Source organism: Anguilla anguilla, chromosome 2 (assembly GCF_013347855.1).
Source record: "Anguilla anguilla isolate fAngAng1 chromosome 2, fAngAng1.pri, whole genome shotgun sequence".
In the NCBI taxonomy this organism is placed as follows: domain Eukaryota; kingdom Metazoa; phylum Chordata; class Actinopteri; order Anguilliformes; family Anguillidae; genus Anguilla; species Anguilla anguilla.
This window is the reverse complement of record NC_049202.1, coordinates 74,219,276-74,245,270: the sequence shown is the minus strand read 5'-3', so window position 1 is coordinate 74,245,270 and position 25,995 is coordinate 74,219,276. Positions and strand designations below refer to the sequence as shown.

General features: G+C 39.1%; 3 protein-coding genes across 3 annotated transcripts in view; 2 read left to right on the top strand and 1 right to left on the bottom strand.

Moving 5' to 3' along the window:
• LOC118219995 (zinc finger protein 112-like) overlaps positions 1–13,474 on the top strand; it is a 28,913-nt gene extending 15,439 nt beyond the window's left edge. The window contains exon 4 of the mRNA XM_035403580.1: positions 11,734–13,474. Coding sequence (XP_035259471.1) covers positions 11,734–12,512 — 779 coding nt within the window. The 3' untranslated portion in view covers positions 12,513–13,474. The remainder of the gene's footprint in view (positions 1–11,733) is intronic.
• The window catches only part of LOC118219968 (zinc finger protein 260-like), a 73,423-nt gene extending 49,166 nt beyond the window's left edge, over positions 1–24,257 (bottom strand). Inside the window, exon 1 of the mRNA XM_035403520.1 lies at positions 24,080–24,257. Within this exon, the coding sequence (XP_035259411.1) occupies positions 24,080–24,091 (12 nt within the window). The 5' untranslated portion in view covers positions 24,092–24,257. The remainder of the gene's footprint in view (positions 1–24,079) is intronic.
• LOC118219953 (zinc finger protein 665-like) lies at positions 256–6,805 on the top strand. The gene is made up of 3 exons (XM_035403484.1): positions 256–538; positions 3,272–3,372; positions 3,565–6,805. Exon 3 carries the CDS (start codon positions 3,588–3,590, stop codon positions 5,844–5,846), a length of 2,259 nt encoding a protein of 752 aa, XP_035259375.1. The 5' UTR covers positions 256–538; positions 3,272–3,372; positions 3,565–3,587; the 3' UTR covers positions 5,847–6,805.
• Positions 24,258–25,995: the final 1,738 nt, after the last annotated feature.

Genomic DNA, 25,995 nt, shown 5'->3' with positions numbered 1-25,995 from the left:
TATACCATTTGGTCTATTCCTGTTAGCTTTCACCTCAGCTAACCAGCTTAACCCATTTTATTTGTCTGGTACTTTACACCAGGCTGGCCAGTGGAGGATGGGCTCCCCCTCTATAGCATGGTTCTCCTCTATATTTCTTCCCATTAGGGAGTTTTTTTTCTCGGCGTAATTGTTTGAGGGTTTTCTCCCCACTGGGGGTTTTTTTTACCTTATGCACTTGCTATTTTGGGGTTCAGGCCTGGCGTCTGTTTGCTCTCTTGCCTAACAACCTGATCTGACCAATCTGCGCCACACTCCAGCACAGGAAGTGGCGGTAATGTACCTTCCATTCAGGGTCTTGGCTGCCAATAAACACCATCGAAGAAGCTTGTTCCGGAAACTGCACTGGAAAATGCAGGTTGTTCTACAAAAGTCGGAGTTGTTTTTTTAAAACGCATAAACAGCGAACAATGGAACCCTCAATGGATCATTCGCCTCCGAGGGCTGTACCAAGTTATCCAATGAAATTAATTAAAGTAATCCGTTAATGACCGAATCGGTAAGTTTGTTTTCTCCAATAATCTTGATGTTTTAACGATTCTGTTTTTTGTCACCAGTAAGTTTCAAATCGGGCTATTTTCCTTCCTGTAATGTTTACTTACGATATCGCGTTACTCACTAGGCTTCATCGCCTGGCCCCATCTACACTCCCCGGTTCATATATAGGCACTATAATAATAACGTGCGTAATTCTGTGGCTAGAATACGGTTCAGTTCTAGAACCGCGTGAAATAATCTCCGTCTCTTGGCAACATGCTGCACCATGGTTTGTCTTGCAAATATGATGCATTTAGTGATGATGTTAAGCGACAGGGGGTGAACACTAGGGGTGGTGATTTTCAATTATTTCACAGATCGACGGATCGCATATATTGTTCAATGTTCTCGATTCCAAAATCGATTCACATCATGGATCATCAAACACTAGTAGCCTACCCAAGTTTGTCGATCATGTGTTAATGCTTAGTTTGTGTCAGTAAACACAGTCATGGTCCGATAAGACACAAATAATTTTATTTTCCAGTAACAATTGCTGCACGCACACAAAACCGAAATCCACAGCGGCCTGGCTGAATACTCAATTCTGATAGGCTGGGACATGTGTATTGAAATGGTTGTCACATTGAGAATGGTTAACCACGCTCACCCTTCTGTCCACTCATATTTATCAACATGAATCCCAGTTAGTATGATTGTAAACTCAACGAATAAAGCGTAAAAGTTCATTGTAAACTCAATAAAGCGTAAAAGTACCAATATGTCTTGTTTGTTCCTTGTTACTGATACAGAGTTCAATCCCCCAAATAACTCAAAACAATAGAGTCAATACCAACAGGAGAATACACTGTTTGACATTGGCAGGGAAATTTGGCACATTTCACTTGGGGCCCCACCCACATAATCAGCTGTGTTGCTCATCCCACAGATGCATGATCCTTACAAATAGGACATCATTGTAAAGGGAAATGAACAGGCTTTCCAATGATATAAGATACAATGCTAATACAGTAACAACAGAGATATGATCGACCAAACACAATTTTCCAAACTTTTTTGAAGAGTTTATGAAAATAATTGTTAAATTTAATGCAAGATAGGCATAACACGTTAGGCCTACAAATCTATTGTGTACATATCATCATTCTTAAGTTTCAAACATGTTGAATTAAAAACATCATCTGGCTAAAAACGTCTCGTAGCCCTTTTTCTTGAAAGACAGACTAACTGTGTCAGGGAAGCATTTTTGAAGCACTTTTCCTTAGCATTTAGAGAATTCGGCCTACTCTTATCGTGACTGCCACTTAGATACTTCCGGCTTATTTCACTCAGTTAGGAACCTTCCTAAGCAAAAAAATTCGGACTATTCGGACCTATTTTTCACAGTCTCTGATTCGGACACAGCCAGGGAGTGAGACTGTGGGTGATTCTCAAAGTCTGTAACTCTACGTGTGCGTTCTTGGTATTGAGAAGCACCCTGTAACTGGAAGGTCAGTCTGTAGCAGAGACTGTAAAAAATAGGTTAGAAGCGGCATCTCAAGCTTGGGAAAGCTGTAAGCTGGTTTTGCAAGGAATGCATGCTGTGACAACATTTTGACTTAAAGCCGAACTGAATTTTAAAATTAGGGACCCCGATTGAGTGTTGTCATAAAAAGTAGCGTTCGTTGCTCAGCGCTAGCATATAGGGTATTTGCTACAATACGTAGACAGGCTGATATTCCCTTTGCCTTGGAATCGCATATTTTAGAACGCACGTTCGCATTACTATTTACGGAGGTAGTAAATTCGCATTGGACAATTTCCCTCAGCACAGGGCATTCAAACGGCACAGTGCTCAACCACTCGGCCATTATCGCGCTTGTACAACGGCTCACCAACAAGATCGAGTAGGCACGTGTCCGACGATCAATCCATTGTTCGTACCCATCTCTAGTGAAAACCACTACTAATCTGGCAATGTAGTGGAGCGTAATTTGTCTGAGGGCCAGCTTGTCCGTTCTGTCAGTCCCAGTATGAGAGACAGGACGTACAGGCTTATGAAGAATGGTCAGATAGCTGAGGTCAGATATTGGGCTATAGCTAGATAGCTAAAATTAACTAGAGACAATGAGTAAATGCTAATCTTGGCATGCGCTACTTCTACGTAGCCACCCCTGTAGGCAACAAGGATGTTCTAAGACTAGTGGAAATTCAAGCAGTTTTGCTCAGTGGTATAAGATTATCAGAAAGTTAAACTACATTTGACAATGAATTCATTAAGTAGGCCTGGAATTGGAATTGTTTTGTTGTTGCTCAAAGCCAGTTCTTAAGGAAACAAATGTGAATTCTTAATGAAACACCATTAACCCTTTTCAATCACTCTGCATCTCATGATGGACCTATTTCAAAACATTTTTATTTTCCTTAATAATAGTTATCACATCCTTATCAAATTAAACTGCCCATGTTTTTGATCAGGTTTAGCAATAAAGGCTATTTACAGACTAGATGGTAACATATTCACGTGCATGAAGAATAAATTATGAATTTATACTGTGTTTTGTAATACTTTAAATATAATATTTATCAAACCTCTGCAGTTTTCTCTTGCATTCACTTTGATGCAAGTGAGTCTTGGTCTCATCGGTCCACACGACCTTTATCCTGAATTTTGCCGGGTCCTTTAGGTACTTCTTAACAATCTGTAACCTGGCCATCCTGTTTTTGCCGATATCTTGTGGATTGCATCTTGCAGTGTATCCTCTGTACTTTTGTCCATGAAGACTTGCGTGGTCAGTAGTCGGCATCGAAACCTGCTGCCAGAAGTCTTGCTGAGGATCTGCATTTTAACAACATGTGAGTTGCCTGATTACAAATCTAAAACTGTGGAGTACAGACGCAAATCAAAAACTGAAAGAACAGTTTTGTCTCAGACATTATGAAGGATCAGTAAGGCATCTGCAGGACTGCAGAGTGTAAAGAATGTGTCAGCTGCTGCAGTAGGACCTGTTTGATTTAGGCTAAATCCCTTCCCCTGTTTCCCTCCAGGAGCTGCACTTCTGAGCAGCAGTATGATGCAGGCAGGAGTCTGTCTGAGACAGAACACTGAGACAACACTACCAGAGCTCACTGAGCAGCACAGGATCAGACAGAAAGAAGAGGAACTCAGTGGACTGGAGCCTGTCCACATGGCAGAGTCAGAGACAGAGTGTGCTGCACCAGGACTGAACACACTGGAGCCAGAGGGTGTTACAGCACACATTGGGGTCAGTGGTGTACATCACACGCACGCATCACTTATTAAAACAGAAACTGATCTGGGCTCCCACCACACTGGGGATCTTACTAAGACTGAGAGCCTAGACAGTGCAGAGCTGCGATGTATAAGCCATCTGCATTCTGACCAAATCAAAACAGAGTCTGTTGATGGTGGATATGTTAAGGTAGAACACATCAGTGAATTACAGGATATTAAATATGTTAATATTAAATCAGATCGCATCAAGTATGAATCCAGTGAATGTTTGGTGAGTGATCTCATGAATACTGTGATGAATGGAGCTGCTGTTGGTCACAAAGACCAGACTGAATCAGGGCAATGTGCAGGAGAGCCAAACCGAAACTGTAAAAAAGAAGAAATTCATCATCCGCTGACCCAATGTGGGGATTTAGATCATAACTGTGACCTAATCAATGAGAATAACAGAATTGTCCTACAGAAAAGTACAAACAGTCGGAGAAAGACGATTCACAGACATAAAGAAAAAATGAATACAGGTGAAAAGCCATATAGGTGTAAACAATGTGAGAAGTGTTTTTCACATAAAAGTGTTTTAAGTGTCCACAAGAGGATTCATACAGGTGAAAAGCCGTACAGGTGTACGCAGTGTGAGAAGTGTTTTTCACAGAAAAGTACTTTAATATCCCACAAGAGGATTCATACAGGTGAAAAGCCATTCAAATGTACTGAGTGTGAAAAGTGTTTTTCACAGAATGGTGCTTTAAATTGCCACATGAGGATTCATACAGGTGAAAAACCCTACAAATGTACTGAGTGTGAAAAATGTTTTTCACAAAAGAGTATTTTGTATTATCATAAGAGGATTCATACAGGTGAAAAACCCTACAAATGTACTGAGTGTGGGAAGGGATTTTCCCGAATGCTTTATTTATATCGCCACCAGAGTATTCATACAGCACCCATGATAAATAACTCAAAAAACCCAGACCTGTTGCATTTCTTTCAACAGAAGACAATTTGCATAAATAAAAGCGAAATTAGTATAGGTGAAAAGCCATACAGGTGTACACATTGTGAAAAGTGTTTTTCACAGGAAGGTGACTTAAATATTCACATAATAACTCATACAGGTGAAAAACCCTACAAATGTATTGAGTGTGGTAAGCGTTTCAATTTTAAATCACGTTTTAATACACACATGAGAATTCATACAGGTGAAAAGCCCTACAAATGTATTCAGTGTGATAAGTGTTTCAGTGTTAAATCTCATTTAAATATACACATGAGAATTCATACTGGTGAAAAGCCCTACAGATGTATTCACTGTTGGAAGTGCTTTACCCAACAAGGTACTTTAAATCGCCACCAGAGTATTCATACGGCACCCATGATACCTAATTCAAGTAAAAACCCAAGCCTATTGAATTTCTGTCGAAACAATACAATTCAACAAAACGGAAGTAAAAATAATACAGGTGAAGACCTGAACAAATGCACTCAGTGTGGGAAATGTTTTTCAAAGAAAAGTCTTTTAACTTACCATATGATGATTCATACGGGCGAAAAGCCATATAAATGTACTCAGTGTGAGAAGTGTTTTAGACAGAAACGTGCTTTAAAGTGCCACGAAATGGTTCATATGGGTGAAAAACCCTACAAATGTACTGAGTGTGGGAAGTGTTTTTCCCAAAATAGTGTTTTAAATGACCACAAGATGATTCATACGGGTGAAAAACCCTACAAATGTACTGAGTGTGGGAAGTGTTTTTCACTGAGACGTGCCTTTAATTACCATAAGTTAATTCATTCAAGTGAAAAACCCTTCCAATGTACACAGTGTACGATGTGTTTTCATTCCAAATCTGGTTTAAATAGACACATGAGAATTCATACAGATGACAGGCGCTATGCATGTATTCAGTGTGATAAGTGTTTCTATACAAAAAGTGATTTAGATAGACACGTGAGAATTCATACAGGTGAAAAGCCCTTTGAATGTTCTCAATGTGGGAAGTGTTTTTCAAAGAAAAGTTCTTTAACTCGCCATGAGGTGATTCATACAGGTGATAAGCCATATAAATGTACTTAATACGAGAAGTGTTTTTTACAGAAATGTGCTTTACGTAGCCACTAGATTAAGTCAGGTGGAAAAACCTATAATTAGTGTACTCTGTGTTGGAGGTGTTTTAATACAAAATTCAAGTTTAATATTAATGAGCGTACAGATTAAATGACCTAATCTGTATGCTGTTCAGTGTGAGAACCTGTGTTTACCCTTTTTTTTCCTAACGAGGTTGACCATTTTGTTCATTAGAAAAAGTAATTCACTTGTATTTGGAAGGCTGATATTTTTCAATGAAAACACTAGTGTAACTTGCTTGGAAAAAAAACCAATATGAAATCTGTTTGGATATACTGTAGAAAAAGATTATGTCTGTTGCAACCTTGTATTCTGAAAATGAACTTACAGTACCGGCCTTTTCTGTCCTGCTACTGCCAATGTAGACGTTGTAATGTGTATGTGTGCTAAAGCAACTGTGTAATTATTCAGCTTCTGACTCTATGTTTTATCAGACATCTGTTGAGGATCTTTGTTTCACTCTTTATTAATCTATGTTGTTTATTATTTCTGCATGAAATAATTTTACACTGAGTGTGCTCATTCCAAGGTCTTTGGCATGTAAATCTTTGCATAAACCCTTATATCCTTCAGTGTGTCATTGCTTTCCCTGTATAAATGTTTAGGAATTCCTGTTGTCCATAACTTGTAACACTAATTGTACAATTGTACAAATAAGTTTGACTTATATGGGGTGTGAATTGTACTAATCATTTTAAATGTTTTAATGTGGCAGACCATGTACACTTTAAAAATTTATTTTTAAACAATGAATGTTTCCTAATACTAATCTGATTCAGTTATTCTGAGGAATCCATTTCAGGTGATTAATGTTGGCATTTTATTAATATGTAGAAGAACATTAGGAGCATGCATTGGTAATCATCACCATATTTATAATCATCATAAACATTGGAATAATATATCAATTATTTTCGTTTTCTGACTTCTGGGTGGTATACAGTATAAATCGTTTGTGTGAATATACTGATTAAAATACTAGTCAAGCCTTAAAGGTTATAGTGTTATTGAAATTTCCTCATATAGCCATTTTGTTGATCATAATATTCTCTTACTCCATCTGACTTTCTTGTACATTCACACCCACAGCCTGATGGGAAGTGAGTGCTTTGAATGATGAGGGAGGATGTTAGATCAGAGATTATTTGGCATGGCAATAACAATGTGTTTTTAATTGTTGGCAATGAGAAAATAGCAAAATTATTCAAAAAACATTATTCAACCAGCTTCCAAATAAGGTAATTAATACAAATTGTGTATCAGTATATGGGCAGAAATACTGATATTTTTGGCATCAAGAACTGCCAAGCTACAATGGCAAAGGAAAAGATTCAAGAAATCATACTGGGGCCGTATCTGAGTCAGCACACTTGCTTACTATTGAGTTTGCAAGTTGTATCCAAGTTGTGTGCAGCTTGCATACAACTTGGATACTAGTTAGCTGGTTAGCTGGTTTACAGCATTGAGGTTAGAATGCGAGGTTAGATTCACAAACCATCCTAGACTTTTTTATGTATGAAATTATTCCTCATATTCTCAAAATAACTCACTTTAGTGTGGGTGCTAGTGTCCCACTTCGCTGTCATAGACTATTTTAAGATCGCTCCAGTCCTCTTCTTCACTTCATGGTAATGGACTGCTTCAGCCCTGTTCCTTCCCTGCCCATGCCTTGACACTGTCTTGCACCTCCAGATCCATCATCTGGCTCCTCTAAACTGCACTACTCTGAAATGTACCATTTGGTTTATTCCTGTTAGATTTCACCTCAGCTAACCAGCTTAACCCATTTTATTTGTCTGGTACTTTACACCAGGCTGGCCAGTGGAGGATGGGCTCCCCCTCTATAGCATGGTTCTCCTCTATATTTCTTCCCATTAGGGAGTTTTTTTTCTCGGCGTAATTGTTTGAGGGTTTTCTCCCCACTGGGAGTTTTTTTTTATACCTTATGCACTTGCTATTTTGGGGTTCAGGCCTGGCGTCTGTTTGCTCTCTTGCCTAACAACCTGATCTGACCAATCTGCGCCACACTCCAGCACAGTAAGTGGCGGTAATGTACCTTCCATTCAGGGGTCTTGGCTGCCAAAAAACACCATCGAAGAAGCTTGTTCCGGAAACTGCACTGGAAAATGCAGGTTGTTCTACAAAAGTCGGAGTTGTTTTTTTAAAACGCATAAATAGCGAACAATGGAACCCTCAATGGATCATTCGCCTCCGAGGGCTGTACCAAGTTATCCAATGAAATTAATTAAAGTAATCCGTTAATGACCGAATCGGTAAGTTTGTTTTCTCCAATAATCTCGATGTTTTAACGATTCTGTTTTTTGTCACCAGTAAGTTTCAAATCGGGCTATTTTCCTTCCTGTAATGTTTACTTACGATATCGCGTTACTCACTAGGCTTCATCGCCTGGCCCCATCTACACTCTCCGGTTCATATATAGGCACTATATCAATAACGTGCGTAATTCTGTGGCTAGAATACGGTTCAGTTCTAGAACCGCGTGAAATAATCTCCGTCTCTTGGCAACATGCTGCACCATGGTTTGTCTTGCAAATATGATGCATTTAGTGATGATGTTAAGCGACAGGGGGTGAACACTAGGGGTGGTGATTTTCAATGATTTCACAGATCGACGGATCGCATATATTGTTCAATGTTCTCGATTCCAAAATCGATTCACATCATGGATCATCAAACACTAGTAGCCTACCCAAGTTTGTCGATCATGTGTTAATGCTTAGTTTGTGTCAGTAAACACAGTCATGGTCCGATAAGACACAAATAATTTTATTTTCCAGTAACAATTGCTGCACGCACACAAAACCGAAATCCACAGCGGCCTGGCTGAATACTCAATTCTGATAGGCTGGGACATGTGTATTGAAATGGTTGTCACATTGAGAATGGTTAACCACGCTCACCCTTCTGTCCACTCATATTTATCAACATGAATCCCAGTTAGTATGATTGTAAACTCAACGAATAAAGCGTAAAAGTTCATTGTAAACTCAATAAAGCGTAAAAGTTGTTTGATTAATAAAGCGTAAAATTACCAATATGTCTTGTTTGTTCCTTGTTACTGATACAGAGTTCAATCCCCCAAATAACTCAAAACAATAGAGTCAATACCAACAGGAGAATACACTGTTTGACATTGGCAGGGAAATTTGGCACATTTCACTTGGGGCCCCACCCACATAATCAGCTGTGTTGCTCATCCCACAAATGCATGATCCTTACAAATAGGACATCATTGTAAAGGGAAATGAACAGGCTTTCCAATGATATAAGATACAATGCTAATACAGTAACAACAGAGATATGATCGACCAAACACAATTTTCCAAACTTTTTTGAAGAGTTTATGAAAATAATTGTTAAATTTAATGCAAGATAGGCATAACACGTTAGGCCTACAAATCTATTGTGTACATATCATCATTCTTAAGTTTCAGACATGTTGAATTAAAAACATCATCTGGCTAAAAACGTCTCATAGCCCTTTTTCTTGAAAGACAGACTAACTGTGTCAGGGAAGCATTTTTGAAGCACTTTTCCTTAGCATTTAGAGAATTCGGCCTACTCTTATCATGACTGCCACTTAGATACTTCCGGCTTATTTCACTCAGTTAGGAACCTTCCTAAGCAAAAAAATTCGGACTATTCGGACCTATTTTTCACAGTCTCTGATTCGGACGCAGCCAGGGAGTGAGACTGTGGGTGATTCTCAAAGTCTGTAACTCTACGTGTGCGTTCTTGGTATTGAGAAGCACCCTGTAACTGGAAGGTCAGTCTGTAGCTGGGCAGGCCACGCCGGGTCTGTTAGAAGCGGCATCTCAAGCTTGGGAAAGCTGTAAGCTGGTTTTGCAAGGAATGCATGCTGTGACAACATTTTGACTTAAAGCCGAACTGAATTTTAAAATTAGGGACCCCGATTGAGTGTTGTCATAAAAAGTAGCGTTCGTTGCTCAGCGCTAGCATATAGGGTATTTGCTACAATACTTAGACAGGCTGATATTCCCTTTGCCTTGGAATCGCATATTTTAGAACGCACGTTCGCATTACTATTGACGGAGGTAGTAAATTCGCATTGGACAATTTCCCTCAGCACAGGGCATTCAAACGGCACAGTGCTCAACCACTCGGCCATTATCGCGCTTGTACAACGGCTCACCAACAAGATCGAGTAGGCACGTGTCCGACGATCAATCCATTGTTTGTACCCATCTCTAGTGAAAACCACTACTAATCTGGCAATGTAGTGGAGCGTAATTTGTCTGAGGGCCAGCTTGTCCGTTCTGTCAGTCCCAGTATGAGTACAGGCTTATGAAGAATGGTCAGATAGCTGAGGTCAGATATTGGGCTATAGCTAGATAGCTAAAATTAACTAGAGACAATGAGTAAGTGCTAATCTTGGCATGCGCTACTTCTAAGTAGCCACCCCTGCAGGCAACAAGGATGTTCTAAGACTAGTGGAAATTCAGGCAGTTTTGCTCAGTGGTATAAGATTATCAGAAAGTTAAACTACATTTGACAATAAATTCATTAAGTAGGCCTGGAATTGGAATTGTTTTGTTGTTGCTCAAAGCCAGTTCTTAAGGAAACAAATGTGAATTCTTAATGAAACACCATTAACCCTTTTCAATCACTCTGCATCTCATGATGGACCTATTTCAAAACATTTTTATTTTCCTTAATAATAGTTATCACATCCTTATCAAATTAAACTGCCCATGTTTTTGATCAGGTTTAGCAATAAAGGCTATTTACAGACTAGATGGTAACATATTCACGTGCATGAAGAATAAATTATGAATTTATACTGTGTTATGTAATACTTTAAATATAATATTTATCAAACCTATGCAGTTTTCTCTTGCATTCACTTTGATGCAAGTGAGTCTTGGTCTCATCGGTCCACACGACTTTTAGGTACTTCTTAACAATCTGTCACCTGGCCATCCTGTTTTTGCCGATATCTTATGGATTGCATCTTGCAGTGTATCCTCTGTATTTCTGTCCATGAAAACTTGCGTGGTCAGTAGTCGGCATCGAAACCTGCTGCCGGAAGTCTTGCTGAGGATCTGCATTTTAACCACATGTGAGTTGCCTGATTACAAATCTAAAACTGTGGAGTACAGACGCAAATCAAAAACTGAAAGAACAGTTTTGTCTCAGACATTATCAGAAGGATCAGTAAGGCATCTGCAAAACTGCAGAGTGTAAAGAATGTGCCAGCTGCTGCAGTAGGACCTGTTTGATTAAGGCTTAATCCCTTCCCGTTTCCCTCCAGGAGCTGCACTTCTGAGCAGCAGTATGATGTAGACAGGAGTCTGTCTGAGACAGGACACTGAGACAACACTACCAGAGCTCACTGAGCAGCACAGGATCAGACAGAAAGAAGAGGAACTCAGTGGACTGGAGCCTGTCCACATGGCAGAGTCAGAGACAGAGTGTGCTGCACCAGGACTGAACACACTGGAGCAAGAGTGTGTTACAGCACACAGTGGGGTCAGTGATGTACACCACACACACACATCACTTATTAAAACAGAAACTGATCTGGGCTCTGCCCACACTGGGGATCTTAAGACTGAGAGCTTAGACAGTGCAGAGCTGCGATGTATAAGCTATCTGCATTCGGACAAGATTAAAACAGAGTCTGTTGATGGTGGATATGTTAAGGTAGAACACATCAGTGAATTACAGGACATTAAATATGTTAATATGAAATCAGATCCAATCAAGTGTGAATCCAGTGAATGTTTGGTGAGTGAGGTCATGAATACTGTGATGAATGGAGGTGCTGTTGGAGAGCCAAACCAAAACTGTAAAAATGAAGAAATTCATCATCTGCTGACCCAATGTGGGGATTTATATCATAACTGTGACATAAACAATGAGAATACTCAGCCCAGAATTGTCCTGCAGAAAAGTATAAACAGTAGGAAAAAAAATATTGATCGTAAGAAGACAGGTCACAGAAATCAAAGAAAAATTAATATGAGTGAAAAGCGGTATAGGTGTACACAGTGTGAGAAGTGTTTTTCACAGAAAAGTGCTTTAAGTCGCCACAAGAGAATTCATACAGGTGAAAAGCCGTACAGGTGTAAACGGTGTGAGAAGTGTTTTTCACTGAAAGGTCTTTTAACTTGCCACAAGAGGATTCATTCAGGTGAAAAGCCATTCAAGTGTGCACAGTGTGAGATGTGTTTTTCACAGAAAAGTACTTTAAATTCCCACAAGAGGATTCATACTGGTGAAAAGCCGTACAAATGCACTGAGTGTGAAAAGTGTTTTTCACAAACAAGTACTTTATATAGCCATAAGAGGACTCATACAGGTGAAAAACCCTACAAATGTACAGTGTGTGGAAAGTGTTTTTCCCGAAATAGTGTTTTAAATGACCACAAGACGATTCATTCAGGTCAAAAGCTGTACACATGTTCTGAGTGTGGGAAGTGTTTTTCACAGAAAAGTTCCTTAAATCGCCACAAGATGATTCATACAGGTGAAAAGCCATACAAATGTCCTCAGTGTGGGAAGTGTTTTTTACAGAAAAGTAATTTAAATAGCCACAGGATTATTCATTCAGATGAAAAGACATGCAATTAGTGTACTCTGTTTGGGATGTTTTAATACAGAAGTACAATTTAAATATTAATGTGCATATGGATTAGAGTTACTGGTATTCAGTATGAGGAGTTTTTTAATACAGAATATTCATTAGATACTCACCTGAGAGTTCATTCAGATTAACAACCTTGCCATCAGAGAAATGCTACAGGTGAATAGCGCTCCAATTAATTTCTGCTTGAGAAGTGTTTTTTATATGCAAGTGCTTTAAATTGCTACAAGATAAGCTGAAAACTCTTACAAAGGAAAGCGCTTTGCATGCATTCTGTGCTAGGATTTTCTGTTGTGCATCATTTAAATATTTAAATCTTGACCAAAAATGCTTTCAGAGGGAAAGATGTTTTTTCATTGTTGAAAGGTTTAAAATACCCCATCTGGTTTAAATGATACCATAAAACATAAAAAATCATAAGCACAATGGTTGATTATGTTATTTTCAGAACATAAACTTCCATGAGAAACTAAATGAATGTAACTAATGTGGGAAGTTTGCTTATATGTGAAATTTGCTTGTATACGTGGGTTTGCATAAAGCCTTTGCCAATTGAATAAACTAAATTATAAATTATAATTGAATATATATATATATATATATATAGTTTTGTTCACACTTTTACTATTATGAACCATTATACTTTTAAACCATACATACAGTTGAACTGTTGAAACTGTGAATCTAGCACATATCTGTCTGAATGCAGACAGATGCTCGACCCTACCCCCACCTCCCTGCTCCTATGGAACTTTGTCTCTGGATCAGGACTCTTCGAGGTCGTCTCCACAGCAACGGCCGTGTCCTCGTCATCAGTATCAGACGGCAGAGACAATGTTGAGACTGTGGTGGAGATGAAGTCCATGGACTTACACACACATGCACACGAAGATACATAACACACACACCACCTCCTACTCAACGCCTTCTTGGCTCCCACCCCCCCTCCCTCCCCCGTTACAGTGCAGTCTGCTGAGGGTTGATGCGATGCGCCTGAGCGGCTGCGCGCTCCCCCCAGTGTCTGTGCTGCGACACTTCCCCTCCCCGACACCCTACCCCCTACCACATGTGCAAGTCTTCGAGTTTTGTTGTAACGTTTGTAATGTTTTTATGATGTTGCTATGTGCTGAGGTTTTTCTTCGTTTCAATGAAACGAGTGCCCTCTCGTTTCATTGAAAGGACTGTTTTTTTTCCTCCTCCTTCCTCCTGTTCGCTCATTTCTCCTAATAAGATGGTGCCGCGGATGGCTGCCTCGGTGTGTTGACCAAAACAAATTCCTTGTATGTGTAAACCTACTTGGCAATAAAACTTGATTGATTGATTGATTGATTGACATATGTATATGTCCCCAGTTGGACACACCCTTGAGTAAGGTACTTAACCTGCACTGCTTCAGTATATATATACAGCTGTATAAATGGATGCAATGTAAAAAACATGTGTAAGTCACTCTGGACAAGAGCGTCTGCTAAATGCATGTAATGTAATGAAAGCTCCACTACAGGGTACTGACTCCTCAATAAAAATTTTGAATTTTACCATTTTCCAATATGATGTGGAAATTTGCTCTTGTAATGAATTCAGTTTTTAATCTTGTACCAGCAGTTTTGGAGCAAACCTTTCCTGTTGTATATTAGCAAAGTGTGTATTTCTCCTTGCCAATCATATTCTAAACAGGCAGTTGAAAAAAAACAGGAGCAAACTGGGAAATAAATAAATAGTAAAATAAATGGCTAAATAAAAAAATTATATCCGAGAAAACAAAGAAAATCAGCCAAGCTTAAAAGGAAAGTTTTGAGCTTTTGCTGAAAAATAACAGTATTTTTAGCTGCCCTCAATATTTATCATTGAAATAGTTAATATATGGTTTATAATCTTGGCTGTAAAATGCTGTAAAATGGAATGTTGTGTGAGTTTGTTTATTGTCGAATGGTCCAAATACCTCATATGGTTTGAAGTGATACCAGAAACCAGAAACTGAATTAATGTAACCAGTGTGAGGTCTGCTTAGCATGTAAAATGTACTTTTGTAAGTCGCTTTGGCAAAAATCCATTGCTAATGATGAAATTATAAATTAATATTTTTAAACAACTTCAAATATATAATTATATTTATATGTTTTTAAAGTTTTATCTTCCAATTGTGAACATTGTAATGCTAAGCCACATATAATATTTTAACTGTTTAAATCCAACATGCATATTCATTTCAAATTATTCTGGTAAAAAAATAAATAAACAAAGCTTTTCTACAGGATAAAGGGACTTTGCCACAGAGCCTTCTTATCAAAGCACCACTGTACGGTACGAGTCCTCAGATAAACATTTTGAAACATTTTCCAAGTTTTTTTGGGGAAATTTGCACTTGTAATGGATTCTTTTTGTCACCTGCTTTTTTTCCCCAATGCTTCAGCATCTAGTATAAAACCTTCCCAGAAGAGTGGACATTACAGCAGCAAAGGGTGGACCACCTCTATAATAATGTCCATCATTTTTGATGAGATGTCCAATGTCAGGTGTCCATACTTTTGGCCATGTGGTGTATTCATATTTTTATATATTTATAGCAAAATGCATTAAAATCCACTAACACATTTATTGTAGCCTATAACCGATTGCACATTTTTACTATTAGCCATCGGTCTACCTCAGTGCTTGCCAAGACTGTTAATTCAGATTTTAGCAGTGTGTGCTATTCCAAGTCGTCCCTGGCTTGCTCTTCTGAAGCTCTCACTACATTGGTGTCAGAAGCAGATGATTCAAAGCCAAGATCAAGAGGGTCCTGGTTAACTGGCACTTTCGAAGAGGGCCGACTATATATTTTGGCATTGTTGGAATGGCCTTCCTCCAGGCAGGCTTCAGCTAAGATTCTGAATGCAAAATAATGTCCTCCTCTCTGCTGTCAATTTCAGTGCAACTAGGCTCACTAACAGGCTGACATGAGTATATCTAGGTACTAGGTACTCTAGGCACTCCAGATGATTAGTCCTTTGTGGATATGAGGTATCATCCGTTCCATTCCATTATATTACATTACAGGCATTTGGCAGACGCTCTTATCCAGAGCGACGTACAAGAAAGTGTGTAACCATAACCGGGAACAAGTGTGTTGAAAACCCTAGAGGAAAGTAGAGTTCCAAGTGCAGGGAATGACCGCATAGTTTAACATGGACACTGTAGTTTAATCTGATTAACACAAACAAAAACAGCAACAAAGCAGTCTATGCAAATAATATAAGCAATAGTTGAGTAGGCACAAGTGCAATAACTAAGTCAACTAAGATAAACAGCTTACCTAGCTACAACCCTAAGATTACATAGTCAATTAGAGACTACAGGGTGTAGGGAGGGATGGGGAGAGGTGCTGCCTAAAGAGGTGAGTTTTCAGTCGTCATTTGAAGGTGGTCAGGGTCTCAGCTGTTCTGCCCTCCACGGGAAGGTCATTCCATCATCTTGGAGCCAGAACAGACAGGAGACGTGACCGGGAAGCGCAAGTGCAAAGAGGGGGAGGTTCTAGGTGTCCTGAGGTAGCGGAACGGAGGGGTCTGGCTGGCATGTAGGGTTTGAAGATCTTGTGGAGGTATGCTGGGGCTGATCCCTTGACTGCCAAGGACCAATGTTTTGAATTAGTATAATATAAAACTATATTATGTTCATCCAGCAGATGGAAAACATCCCCATACACACACCCACACATCCACAACCACAACCCCCGAACCCCCCACCTATCCCCCCTTCCCCCCCCCCCCCTTCCTGCACACACACAGAGGGTGGTTGGTTCTCAATGTGCTTATGTGCCCATTCCCCCATGTGCATTTCCCGATCCACACTCCATTCCAGTTGGTGGCGGTAATGCACCATAACGTTGTTTGCCAACCACCATAAAAAATGGCATTTTGATCTCTCCCACGCCATTTGGCTGTATTTGTATTCTTTCAAAGAAGAATTTTATAAATGTGGGTAACGGCTGATGTTGGCGCACTTGCTATGCATACAGTCCACACGGTCACAAATTTTGGGCTGCGTGCGGACGTCCGCATAGGGGTCCACGTGGACCCTCGTGGATGACGACATTTACGCCACGCGGACCAAAGCGTACTTTCGCGGACACGCGGACGCAGAAAGTATGAAGCAGGCTTTACGGGAACCTGTCTCTTTCTCGTGCTTATGTGCCCATCCCCCCTTGTGAACCACACCTTCCAGACTAAGCATACCAAAATGCCTGATAAACCAATATAAATACATATCAATATTTCAGCCTCTAAAATACATATTTCATCTTATAAACCTTCTATCCAGACACATTTGCCCCAATCATGGTAAATGGTAAATGGACTGCATTTATATAGCGCTTTTATCCAAAGCGCTTTACAATTGATGCCTCTCATTCGCTAGAGCAGTTAGGGGTTAGGTGTCTTGCTCAAGGACACTTCGACATGCCCAGGGCGGGGTTTGAACCGGCAACCCTCCGACTGCCAGACAATCGGTCTTACCTCCTGAGCTATGTCGCCCCTTCTTCTGCAATGTTAAACAATTACATATCTTCTGTCTGAACAGACTTTTCAAAACAAAACTATTTAATTCATGCGTTTCATTCAAGATGTGCTTCCCATACACCCAAAGCACTGCATGCATGCAGTTAAACATATTGAGTAGTAATTAAAAAAAAAAAAAAAAAACATACATTGCTGTAAAACCTCTCAAATTATTGAGTACAATTATTCCCACTATAAATGATTGCCATTGCACACTTTGATATAACACATGCTTTGAATGACCACATTCTCTTCATGTGGTAAGATTAAAAAACACAGGGCCAAGAAGAAAGAATTGAAAGATTTTAGGAAGCATTGGGTAGCAGCATTGCATTTCATGTTTGTTAGTTAAGGCAGTCAATATTGTTTCTTTTAACTTGGCGTAATTTTGATATCGGTGCGTCTAATGGCAGGATTAGCTTCTGCAAGTGTTAATGACTTATACTGCTTTGTGTGTGTGAGTAACTTGGCATTTTCTACATTGAAAACGTGTTTTTCTTCAGATTCAAATGACTGCGCAGGTTGACACTTTGTAGCTTGGCAGATTTTGATGCAAAAAGAATATCAGTATTTCTGCTCATACACTGATACACAATCTGCATTAATTATCTTTTTTGGATACTGGTTGTATTATGTATTTTTGCTATTTTTTCATTGTCAGATGGAGTAAGAGACTAGCATGATCAACAAAATGGCTATATGAGGAAATTTCAAATAATGCTACAACCTTTAAGAGGCTTGACTAGTATTTTGATCGGTATGTTGATACAAACGATTTATACTGTATACCGACCAGAAGTCAGAAAATGAAAATAATTGATATATTATGCCAGTGTTTATGATGATTATAAATATTGTACCAATGCATATTCCTAATGTTCGTCTAAATATTATTAAAGTGCCAATGTTAATAGCCTGAAATGAATTCCTCTGAATGTACAATAATTGAATCAGATGAGTTTTAGAAAACGTTCATTGTTTAAAAAAGTTTGCATGTTCTGACACATTAAAAATTCTTAAAACGATTAATACAATTCACACCCCATATGAATCAAACATATTTATACAATTGAACAAAGTGTTACGAGTTATGGACAACAGGAATTCATCTACATTTATACACAGCGGAAGCAAAGGAGAAAGCAATGACACATTGAGGATTATGAGTTTATGCAAATATTTACATGGCAGAGGCCTTGGAATGAGTACAATCATAGTGTAAAATTATTTAATGCAGAATTGATAAACAACATTAAATAATGAAGAGTGAAACAAAGATCCACAACTGATGTCTGGTAAAACATACAGTCAGAAGTTGAATAATAACACTGTAGCTTTAGCACACATACACATTAAAACCTCTACATTGGCAGTAGCAGAACCAAAAGGCCAGTACTGTAAGTTCATTTTCAGAATACAAGTGTGCAATAGACATAACAATTTCTTACAACAGTGCATCCAAACAGTACATTTGTACAGCTTTTCACTTGTATTAATTTTATGTCTGTTTTGTTGAATTATGTTGTTTTGACAGAAATTCAATAGGCTTGGGTTTTTACTTGAATTAGGTATCATGGGTGCCGTATGAATACTCTGGTGGCGAATTAAAGTACCTTGTTGGGTAAAGCACTTCCAACAGTGAATACATCTGTAGGGCTTTTCACCAGTATGAATTCTCATGTGTGCATTTAAATAAGATTTAACACTGAAACGCTTATCACACTTAATACATTTGTAGGATTTTTCACCTGTATGAGTCATTATGTGGATATTTAAGTCAACTTTCTGTGAAAACCCTTCTCACACTGTGTACACCTGAATGGCTTTTCACCTGTATGGATTTTCATCTGTATTCATTTTTCTTTTATTTCTGAGAATTGTCTTCTTTTAAAAACTAGGCCTAGCGGTGTCGGATTACTTAGTTGCATTGCCATGCGATTTCTCCCCCAGTCACACTAAACATGAACACGCGCTTCCCAAAAAAAACATTGCATATGCGACCATTTCACGCGCAGTCTAAAGCCCTGAATTAAGGTCCTGAATAAGCTACTGCACAGCAAATTAAAAAACGACCGAATCTTATGTTGGTGCCACCTCCTGAGAAAGTTGGACGCACCAGTGCCACCAGTGGAAAAGCCTACAGCCCTGCTCAAAATGCAGTTTTGTTGTGGGCAATTTTCCTGCAACAATCATGACATATCCAACAATCACCATTTGTAAGCAGCTTGACAGGAGGTTCCCCAACAGTTTTGTCTAGAATAACTTCAGAATAACCATTTAGTAGAAGGCTATTTTTGAGTATGCTATATTTTTGGACTTGATTGTCAAACCTAATATGCCTACAGCAGACACATGCAAGTATTGGGCCCTGTTAAACTGCATCTCTAAACTGCCTAATTCTGCCCTATTCTGTTTCATTTACATTGTCCAACCTTCTGCATTTTTTTTGGTGTGATCGTTTCACAATTGCTTGTTGATGCAAAGATTTCATGTTGTAATGTAACTGACATTGTTTTGATCTGCTCAAATGTGCCAGCAGCCTTTGAAATGGCTTTTGACAACCCTTGCATGCATCTAGAAAAGTTATTGCTATGGTACCACTGGTATTATTGCCTTCATCTAAATTGTGGGATTTAGGACCTTTATTTAGAATCTGGACATTACTGGTGGTAGCTGCAACCTCTGTTCTTTTCTGGTTTTCTTTGGCCTGCTTACATATGGTTTCATTTGTTCTGGGACAATCTCTTTCTGCGTTTTTATTTACATCACACGATGAAACACTTTTTCCGATGACATCTACACAATTACCCTGGATCGCTCTCTTCCTTGTAACTTTCATCCTTATTTCACTGACTTCAATTGGAGTGGACTCTTTCTCTTTCTGATATAGTAGAGGTTGTTCCACATGGTTTAGGCCTACCGTGGCCTCAGTTTGCTTATGTTTTTGCAGTGTTTGACGTCCGGCAGCTATCCATATAGTTTTTTGGCCTGCGTGTTTCACAATGACTTGTTTATGCAAAGATTTCATGTCATAATGTAATTGACATTGTTTTGACCTTCTCAAGTGTGCAGGTAGACTTTGAAATGGCTTTTGACAACCCTTGCATGCATCTAGAAAAGTTTCTGCTATGGTACCACTGGTATTATTGCCTTCATCTAAAGTGTGGGATTTAGGACCTTTATTTAGAATCTGGACATTACTGGTGGTAGCTGCAACCTCTGTTTCTGTTCTGTTTGTACTTTTCTGTAGGACAATTCTGGGCTGAGTATTCTCATTGTTTATGTCACAGTTATGATCTAAAACCCCACACTGGGTCATTTCTTCATTTTTACAGTTTTGGTTTGGCTCTCCAACAGCACCTCCATTCATCACAGTGTTCATGACATCACTCACCAAATATTCAGACTTGATTTTCTCTGATTTAAAATTAACATATTTAATATCCTGTAACTCACTAATGTGTTCTACCTTAACATATCCACCATCATCAGTCTCTGTTTTGATTTGGTCAGGGTGCAGATGGGTTACACATCCCAGCTCTGCCCTGTCGAGGCTCTCGGTCTTAATAAAATCCCCAATGTAGGCGGTGCCCAGATCAGTTTCTGTTTTAATCAGTGATGTGTTTGTGTGGTGTACATCACTGACCCCGCTGTGTGCTGTAACACACTCTGGCTCCAATGTGTTGAGTCCTGGTGCAGCACACTCTGTCTCTGACTCTGCCATGTGGACAGACTCCAGTCCACTGAGTTCCTCTTCTTTCGGTCTGATCCTGTGCTGCTCAGTGAGCTCTGGTAGTGTTGTCTCAGTGTCCTGTTTCAGACAGACTCCTGCCTGCATCATACTGCTGCTCAAAGGTGTGCAGAAGTGCAGCTCCTGCAGGGAAACAGGGGAAGGGATTAAGCCTTAATCAAACAGGTCCTACTGCAGCAACAGACACATTTTTTTACACTCTGCAGTCCTGCAGATGCCTGACTGACCACAGAGGATGCTCTTGCGTTACGGGAAACCGTCCCTTTCACTGTCCTGAGTGATACCAAATCTCAGGTCAATTTTTAAAATAAAGTGTTAACTTGAACTGCCACTTTTTGTGTTTTTGTGTTTTTTTCTAGTCTAATTGCAGAATATTTGTTTCAGCTTTATTTGTCTGTGAGAGAATAAGAAAACCTGTGCCACATAAAATCAAGGAAACACAAGATATTGAGGACAGGGCTGGGCATAGCAATAAGGTGGCCTGAAGACTGAGCTCCCTAAGAATAAGGACAATATCCCTCAGTCCATTCATGCCCCTGTCTTGGGTTGTGGAGCTGCCTAAAATTTCATTCTATTCAGTGGACTTCATCAGTATCACTATTTTACTCCAAAAATAAAACAGAAATGCCAGAATGTATAGGAGAATTATTTAAGTCTTTGTGCCACACACGTCATCAAAAACGGCTATTGCTAGGTTAAGAACAATATTCAAAGTCAACGTTCTTTTGTCTGAAATGATTTGATATGGCAAATTTAAACTTGCCATGTACACAAGAAATGCAAATGATGACCAGCAAGTCAAGTTAAATGAAGTTTCATGTGATGGGGCGGCATAGCTCAGGAGGTAAGAGTGGTTGTCTGGCAGTCGGAGGGGTGCCAGTTCGATCCCCGCCATGGGCGTGACGAAGTGTCCCTGAGAAAGACACCTAACATCTAACTGATCCCAAAGAGTTGATTGGTACCTTGCATGGCAGCCTTTCACCATTGGTGTGCGAGTGTGTGAGTGTGTGTGTGTGAATGGGTGAATGAGAGGCATGAATTGTAAAGCACTTTGGATAAAAGCGCTACACAAATGCAGTCCATTTACCATTTGTCATGGGCTTTACACTAACTTCCAGGAAGCCACTTCCGGTTTATGGCCGCTAGTCTATTGCCACTATTCGCAATGGGGCAAAGCAAGAGTAACAAGTGGTCTTGTGCACGTACGGTATCAAATGTCAGATACAAAAAAGTTTTGCAATTTTTTGAAATAGGTCCATCATGACATGAAGACTGATTGAAAAGGGTGCATGGTGTTTCATTAAGAATTCATATTTTTTCCATAAGAACTGGTTTTGAGCAAAATTTCCAATTCTAGGCCTACTTAATAAATTTATTGTCAAATGTACTTTCTGATCATCTTGAGCACTGAGCAAAATTGCTTGAATTTCCACTAGCCGGAGAACATCCTTGTTTTCAACAGGGGTGGCTACTTAAAAGAAACACATGACATAATAAGCACTTACTCATTGTGTGTACTTAATTTTAGCTATCTAGCTATAACCCAATAACTGACCTCGGCTAACCAGCAAAACTCTTCATAGGCATACGTCCTGTCTCTCATATTAGGACTGACAGAATGGACAAGCTCGCCCTCAGACAAATTACGCTCCATATGGCCTGAAATGTTGTGGTTTTCAAGAGAGTTGGGTACGAGTAATGGATTGATCGATTACTCTTCGGTACGTATCTACTCGATGTTTTATACTCACTCATACTTTTTACGTACACTGTGCGGAACGTGGCTCCATTTATTAATTAATTATACCTATGTAAAAATATTAACGGAATAAGCCAAATCTTTCTTGAAACGTACGTTTGTTTACAAGTATGCTTATTGTTGGTGAGGCGTGGTATAAGCGGGATAATGTCCGAGTGGTTGAGCATTATGCCGTTTGAATGTCCTGTGCTGAGGGAAATTGCCCGATGCGAATTGACTACCTCCGTCAATTGTAATGAAAACAAGCGTTTCAAAATATGCGATTCCAAAGCAAAGGAAATGTCAGCCTGCCTAAGTATTCTAGAAAATACCCTATAGACTACCACTAATTACGAACGCCACTTTCTAGCTGACAACACAACATTGTGTCATAGCAGTTATCGTCGTATATAAGAGTGAGTGAACTTTTGCAGGCAGTATTCCCATATTCACCGTACACTGAGAAGTAATATACACGTCTCGGCCTATCAGAATAGAGTATTCAGCGAATCCGTTGTGTATTTTGGTCTTGTCGGCGTGCATTAATTTTTTGTTGAAAATAAAATTATTTGTGTCTTATCGGACCATGACAGTGTTCATTGACACAAAGTAAGCACTAAGACTTTATAGGCCTATTTCACATTTCACAGTTATGCCTAAGTGAAATATCTCTTTAATCGGCTAACTTGATGTGGTTAGCAAGCTAGATATTTAGCTTTCTGGCGAACCAGAGCTAACGTTATACTTACCTTCATAACCGAATATAAGCTTCTCTAAACTTGTATAGCCCTTGTCTAGTTTAGACCGCTTAATGTTCACTGGCAATGCTTCGACCATGCGGATAACATCGGACAGTGAACTTTGGCAGAGCTATTAGGGACTGTGAGAACACACGTCGCTGTTTAGGTTCAATTTTTCGCTGCCAGAAATAAACTTGCGTCCATAGCAACGGTAACCGGAAACAAAGTATTCCTACATCCGGTTTTGGTCGCCATCTTGTGAAATAGGCTTATTACGATGGAAAAACTTGGCTACGGGTGTGCGATCATTCATTTTCTATAGCTACAACCAATGCTGCCGCCCGGCCAAGATGCGTTCTAAAAAAATAAATTCCTCTTCATGCTAGGAATCGATTTTGGAGTCGAGGACATTGAACATTATGCGATCCGTTGATCTGTGAAATAACTGAAAATCACCATCCCTTGGGTTCACCCCTACACACAGTCATCATCTCTAAAAAATGCAAAACAAACCATGGTTCAGCTTGTTGCCAACAGATGGGGAATATTTTACGCGTTTCTACAAGTCAACAAAATTCTAGCCACAGAACTACACAAGTTACCACTATGCGCACATAGGAACTGGAGAGTGTAGAGTGGGCCATACAATGAAGCCTAGGAAGAAACGGGATATCGGAAATAACCATTACAGGAAAGAAAGTATTTGTTTGCATTTGGATTGGAAACTTATTGGCGAACACAACTAAAAGAACCGTTAAAGCATAAAGATTATTGGGGAAAAGAAACTTACCGATTCGGTCATTAATGAATTACTTCATTTCATTGGATATAACTTGGTACAGTTCCCAGAAGTAATGATCCATTATGCGTGTCCGCTATATCTGTGTTTTTAAAAAACGAAGTCGGAGTTTTGTAGAACGACCTGTATTTTCCGGTGCAGTTTCCGGAACGAGCTTCTTCGATGGTGTTTATTGGTACCCACTGACTGCATAGAAAGTGCATCACCGCCACCTACTGGAGCGTGGTGCAGATTACATGTGGTCAGATCAAGTGGTCAGGCAAGAGTGAGACCAAACTGTTGGGGAAGCACAGAATCATCTAGAATGTGATTATATGCTGTAACATTAAGATTTGCCTTCACTGGAACTAAGGGGCCTAGCTGAAACCACAAAAAACAGCCCCAGAGCAAGAGGTGTCCAGATACTTTTGGTCATATAGTGTATAAACCATTTTCCAGATCTCTGATGCTCACATTTGCAATTATACAGCCTTAAATAGAACACCCTCTACGTGGGCAAGGATTGGCCACATTTGGCATCCATTCAAAGTGGTTAAAAACAGTTGTGTGACTTGGAAAAAATATAGCTCAAAGACAAATTCATTGCTGAAATATAATATAGAATTTGAATAAATACATGTAAACATTTGACAACAATGGAAAATAGCTTCTGAGAAAGCAATATGAATGTAACAAAAAAAGAACAGTGTGGCGGCAGTGTAGTATGATGGGTAAGGAGTTGGTCTTGTAACCAAAATGTCACAGGTTTGATCCCAGGTAGAACGCTGCTGTTGTACGGTTGAGCAAGGTGCTTCAGTATGCAGCTGTATAAATGAATGCAATGCATATGCAAAAAAAAAGAAAAAAAAGAAATGTGCAAGTCGCTCTGGATAAGAGTCTGCTGAATGCCTGTAATGTAATGTAACCAGATGTATTTGCCATACAAACTTTTGCAAGGGTGTAACTATAACACATCCACCCACATTTGAATATTGGGGATGACAAATCTTGTTCTCATGCAAAATAAAGGTGTACCTCAATAAAAGAAGGCTGAAGTTCCTTCTTGTTAATGTCAAGTAAATGATTCAGATGATGATTTTCAGAAAACATTTTTACTCTAAAAAAAATAGTTTACGTGCTCAGACACAATGAAAATGAGTAACACAATTCACATTTTATGATTCAAATTTATTTATTGCACAATTAGTGTTATGACCTATGTGCAACAGGAATAAAAATATACTTATAAACAGAGATAGAAAATCAGGAAGTAAATGACACATTGCTTTACAAAGGATATATACATTTATAGAGAAATTTACATAACGTAAAGGCCTTGTATGTGCACATTCACAATGCAAAATTATTTAATACACAATTAAAATACTAAATTCAAAGAAAAAAAAAAACAAAAAAAAAAAAACAAGTGAAACGATGACCCAATCTCACATAAAACATACTGAAGTATAATAATCAGACACAGTGCAGCCTCCACATTGGCAGCAAAATACTGAAAAGGCCAGTACTTTCAAGTTCATTTCCAGAGTACATGTTGGCAATGCATACTACCTTGTTTCTTACTACTGTATATGCAAACAGTTTTCAAATGGTTTCTCTCAAACAATTGGTGTCAAATTAATCATCAAAAATATCAGAGCTTGACTACATGGGAAATTACTTATTCTAAAGAATAAAATAGGAAAAACACTTGTTACTGAAGAAAAACTTGATTGCAGTTTTACCCAGTTATTGTGCTGTTTTTCAAATGAAAAATATGATATCCAAGACATGATAAACAAGGAATACCATAGGGGGGACAATACACTGAACAACAAGAAAAGTTTACGACAAAAAAGCAGGTGACAAAAATAACTCATTATAAGAGCAAATTTCCCCCATAAAACTTAGTACCGTACAGTGGTGCTTTG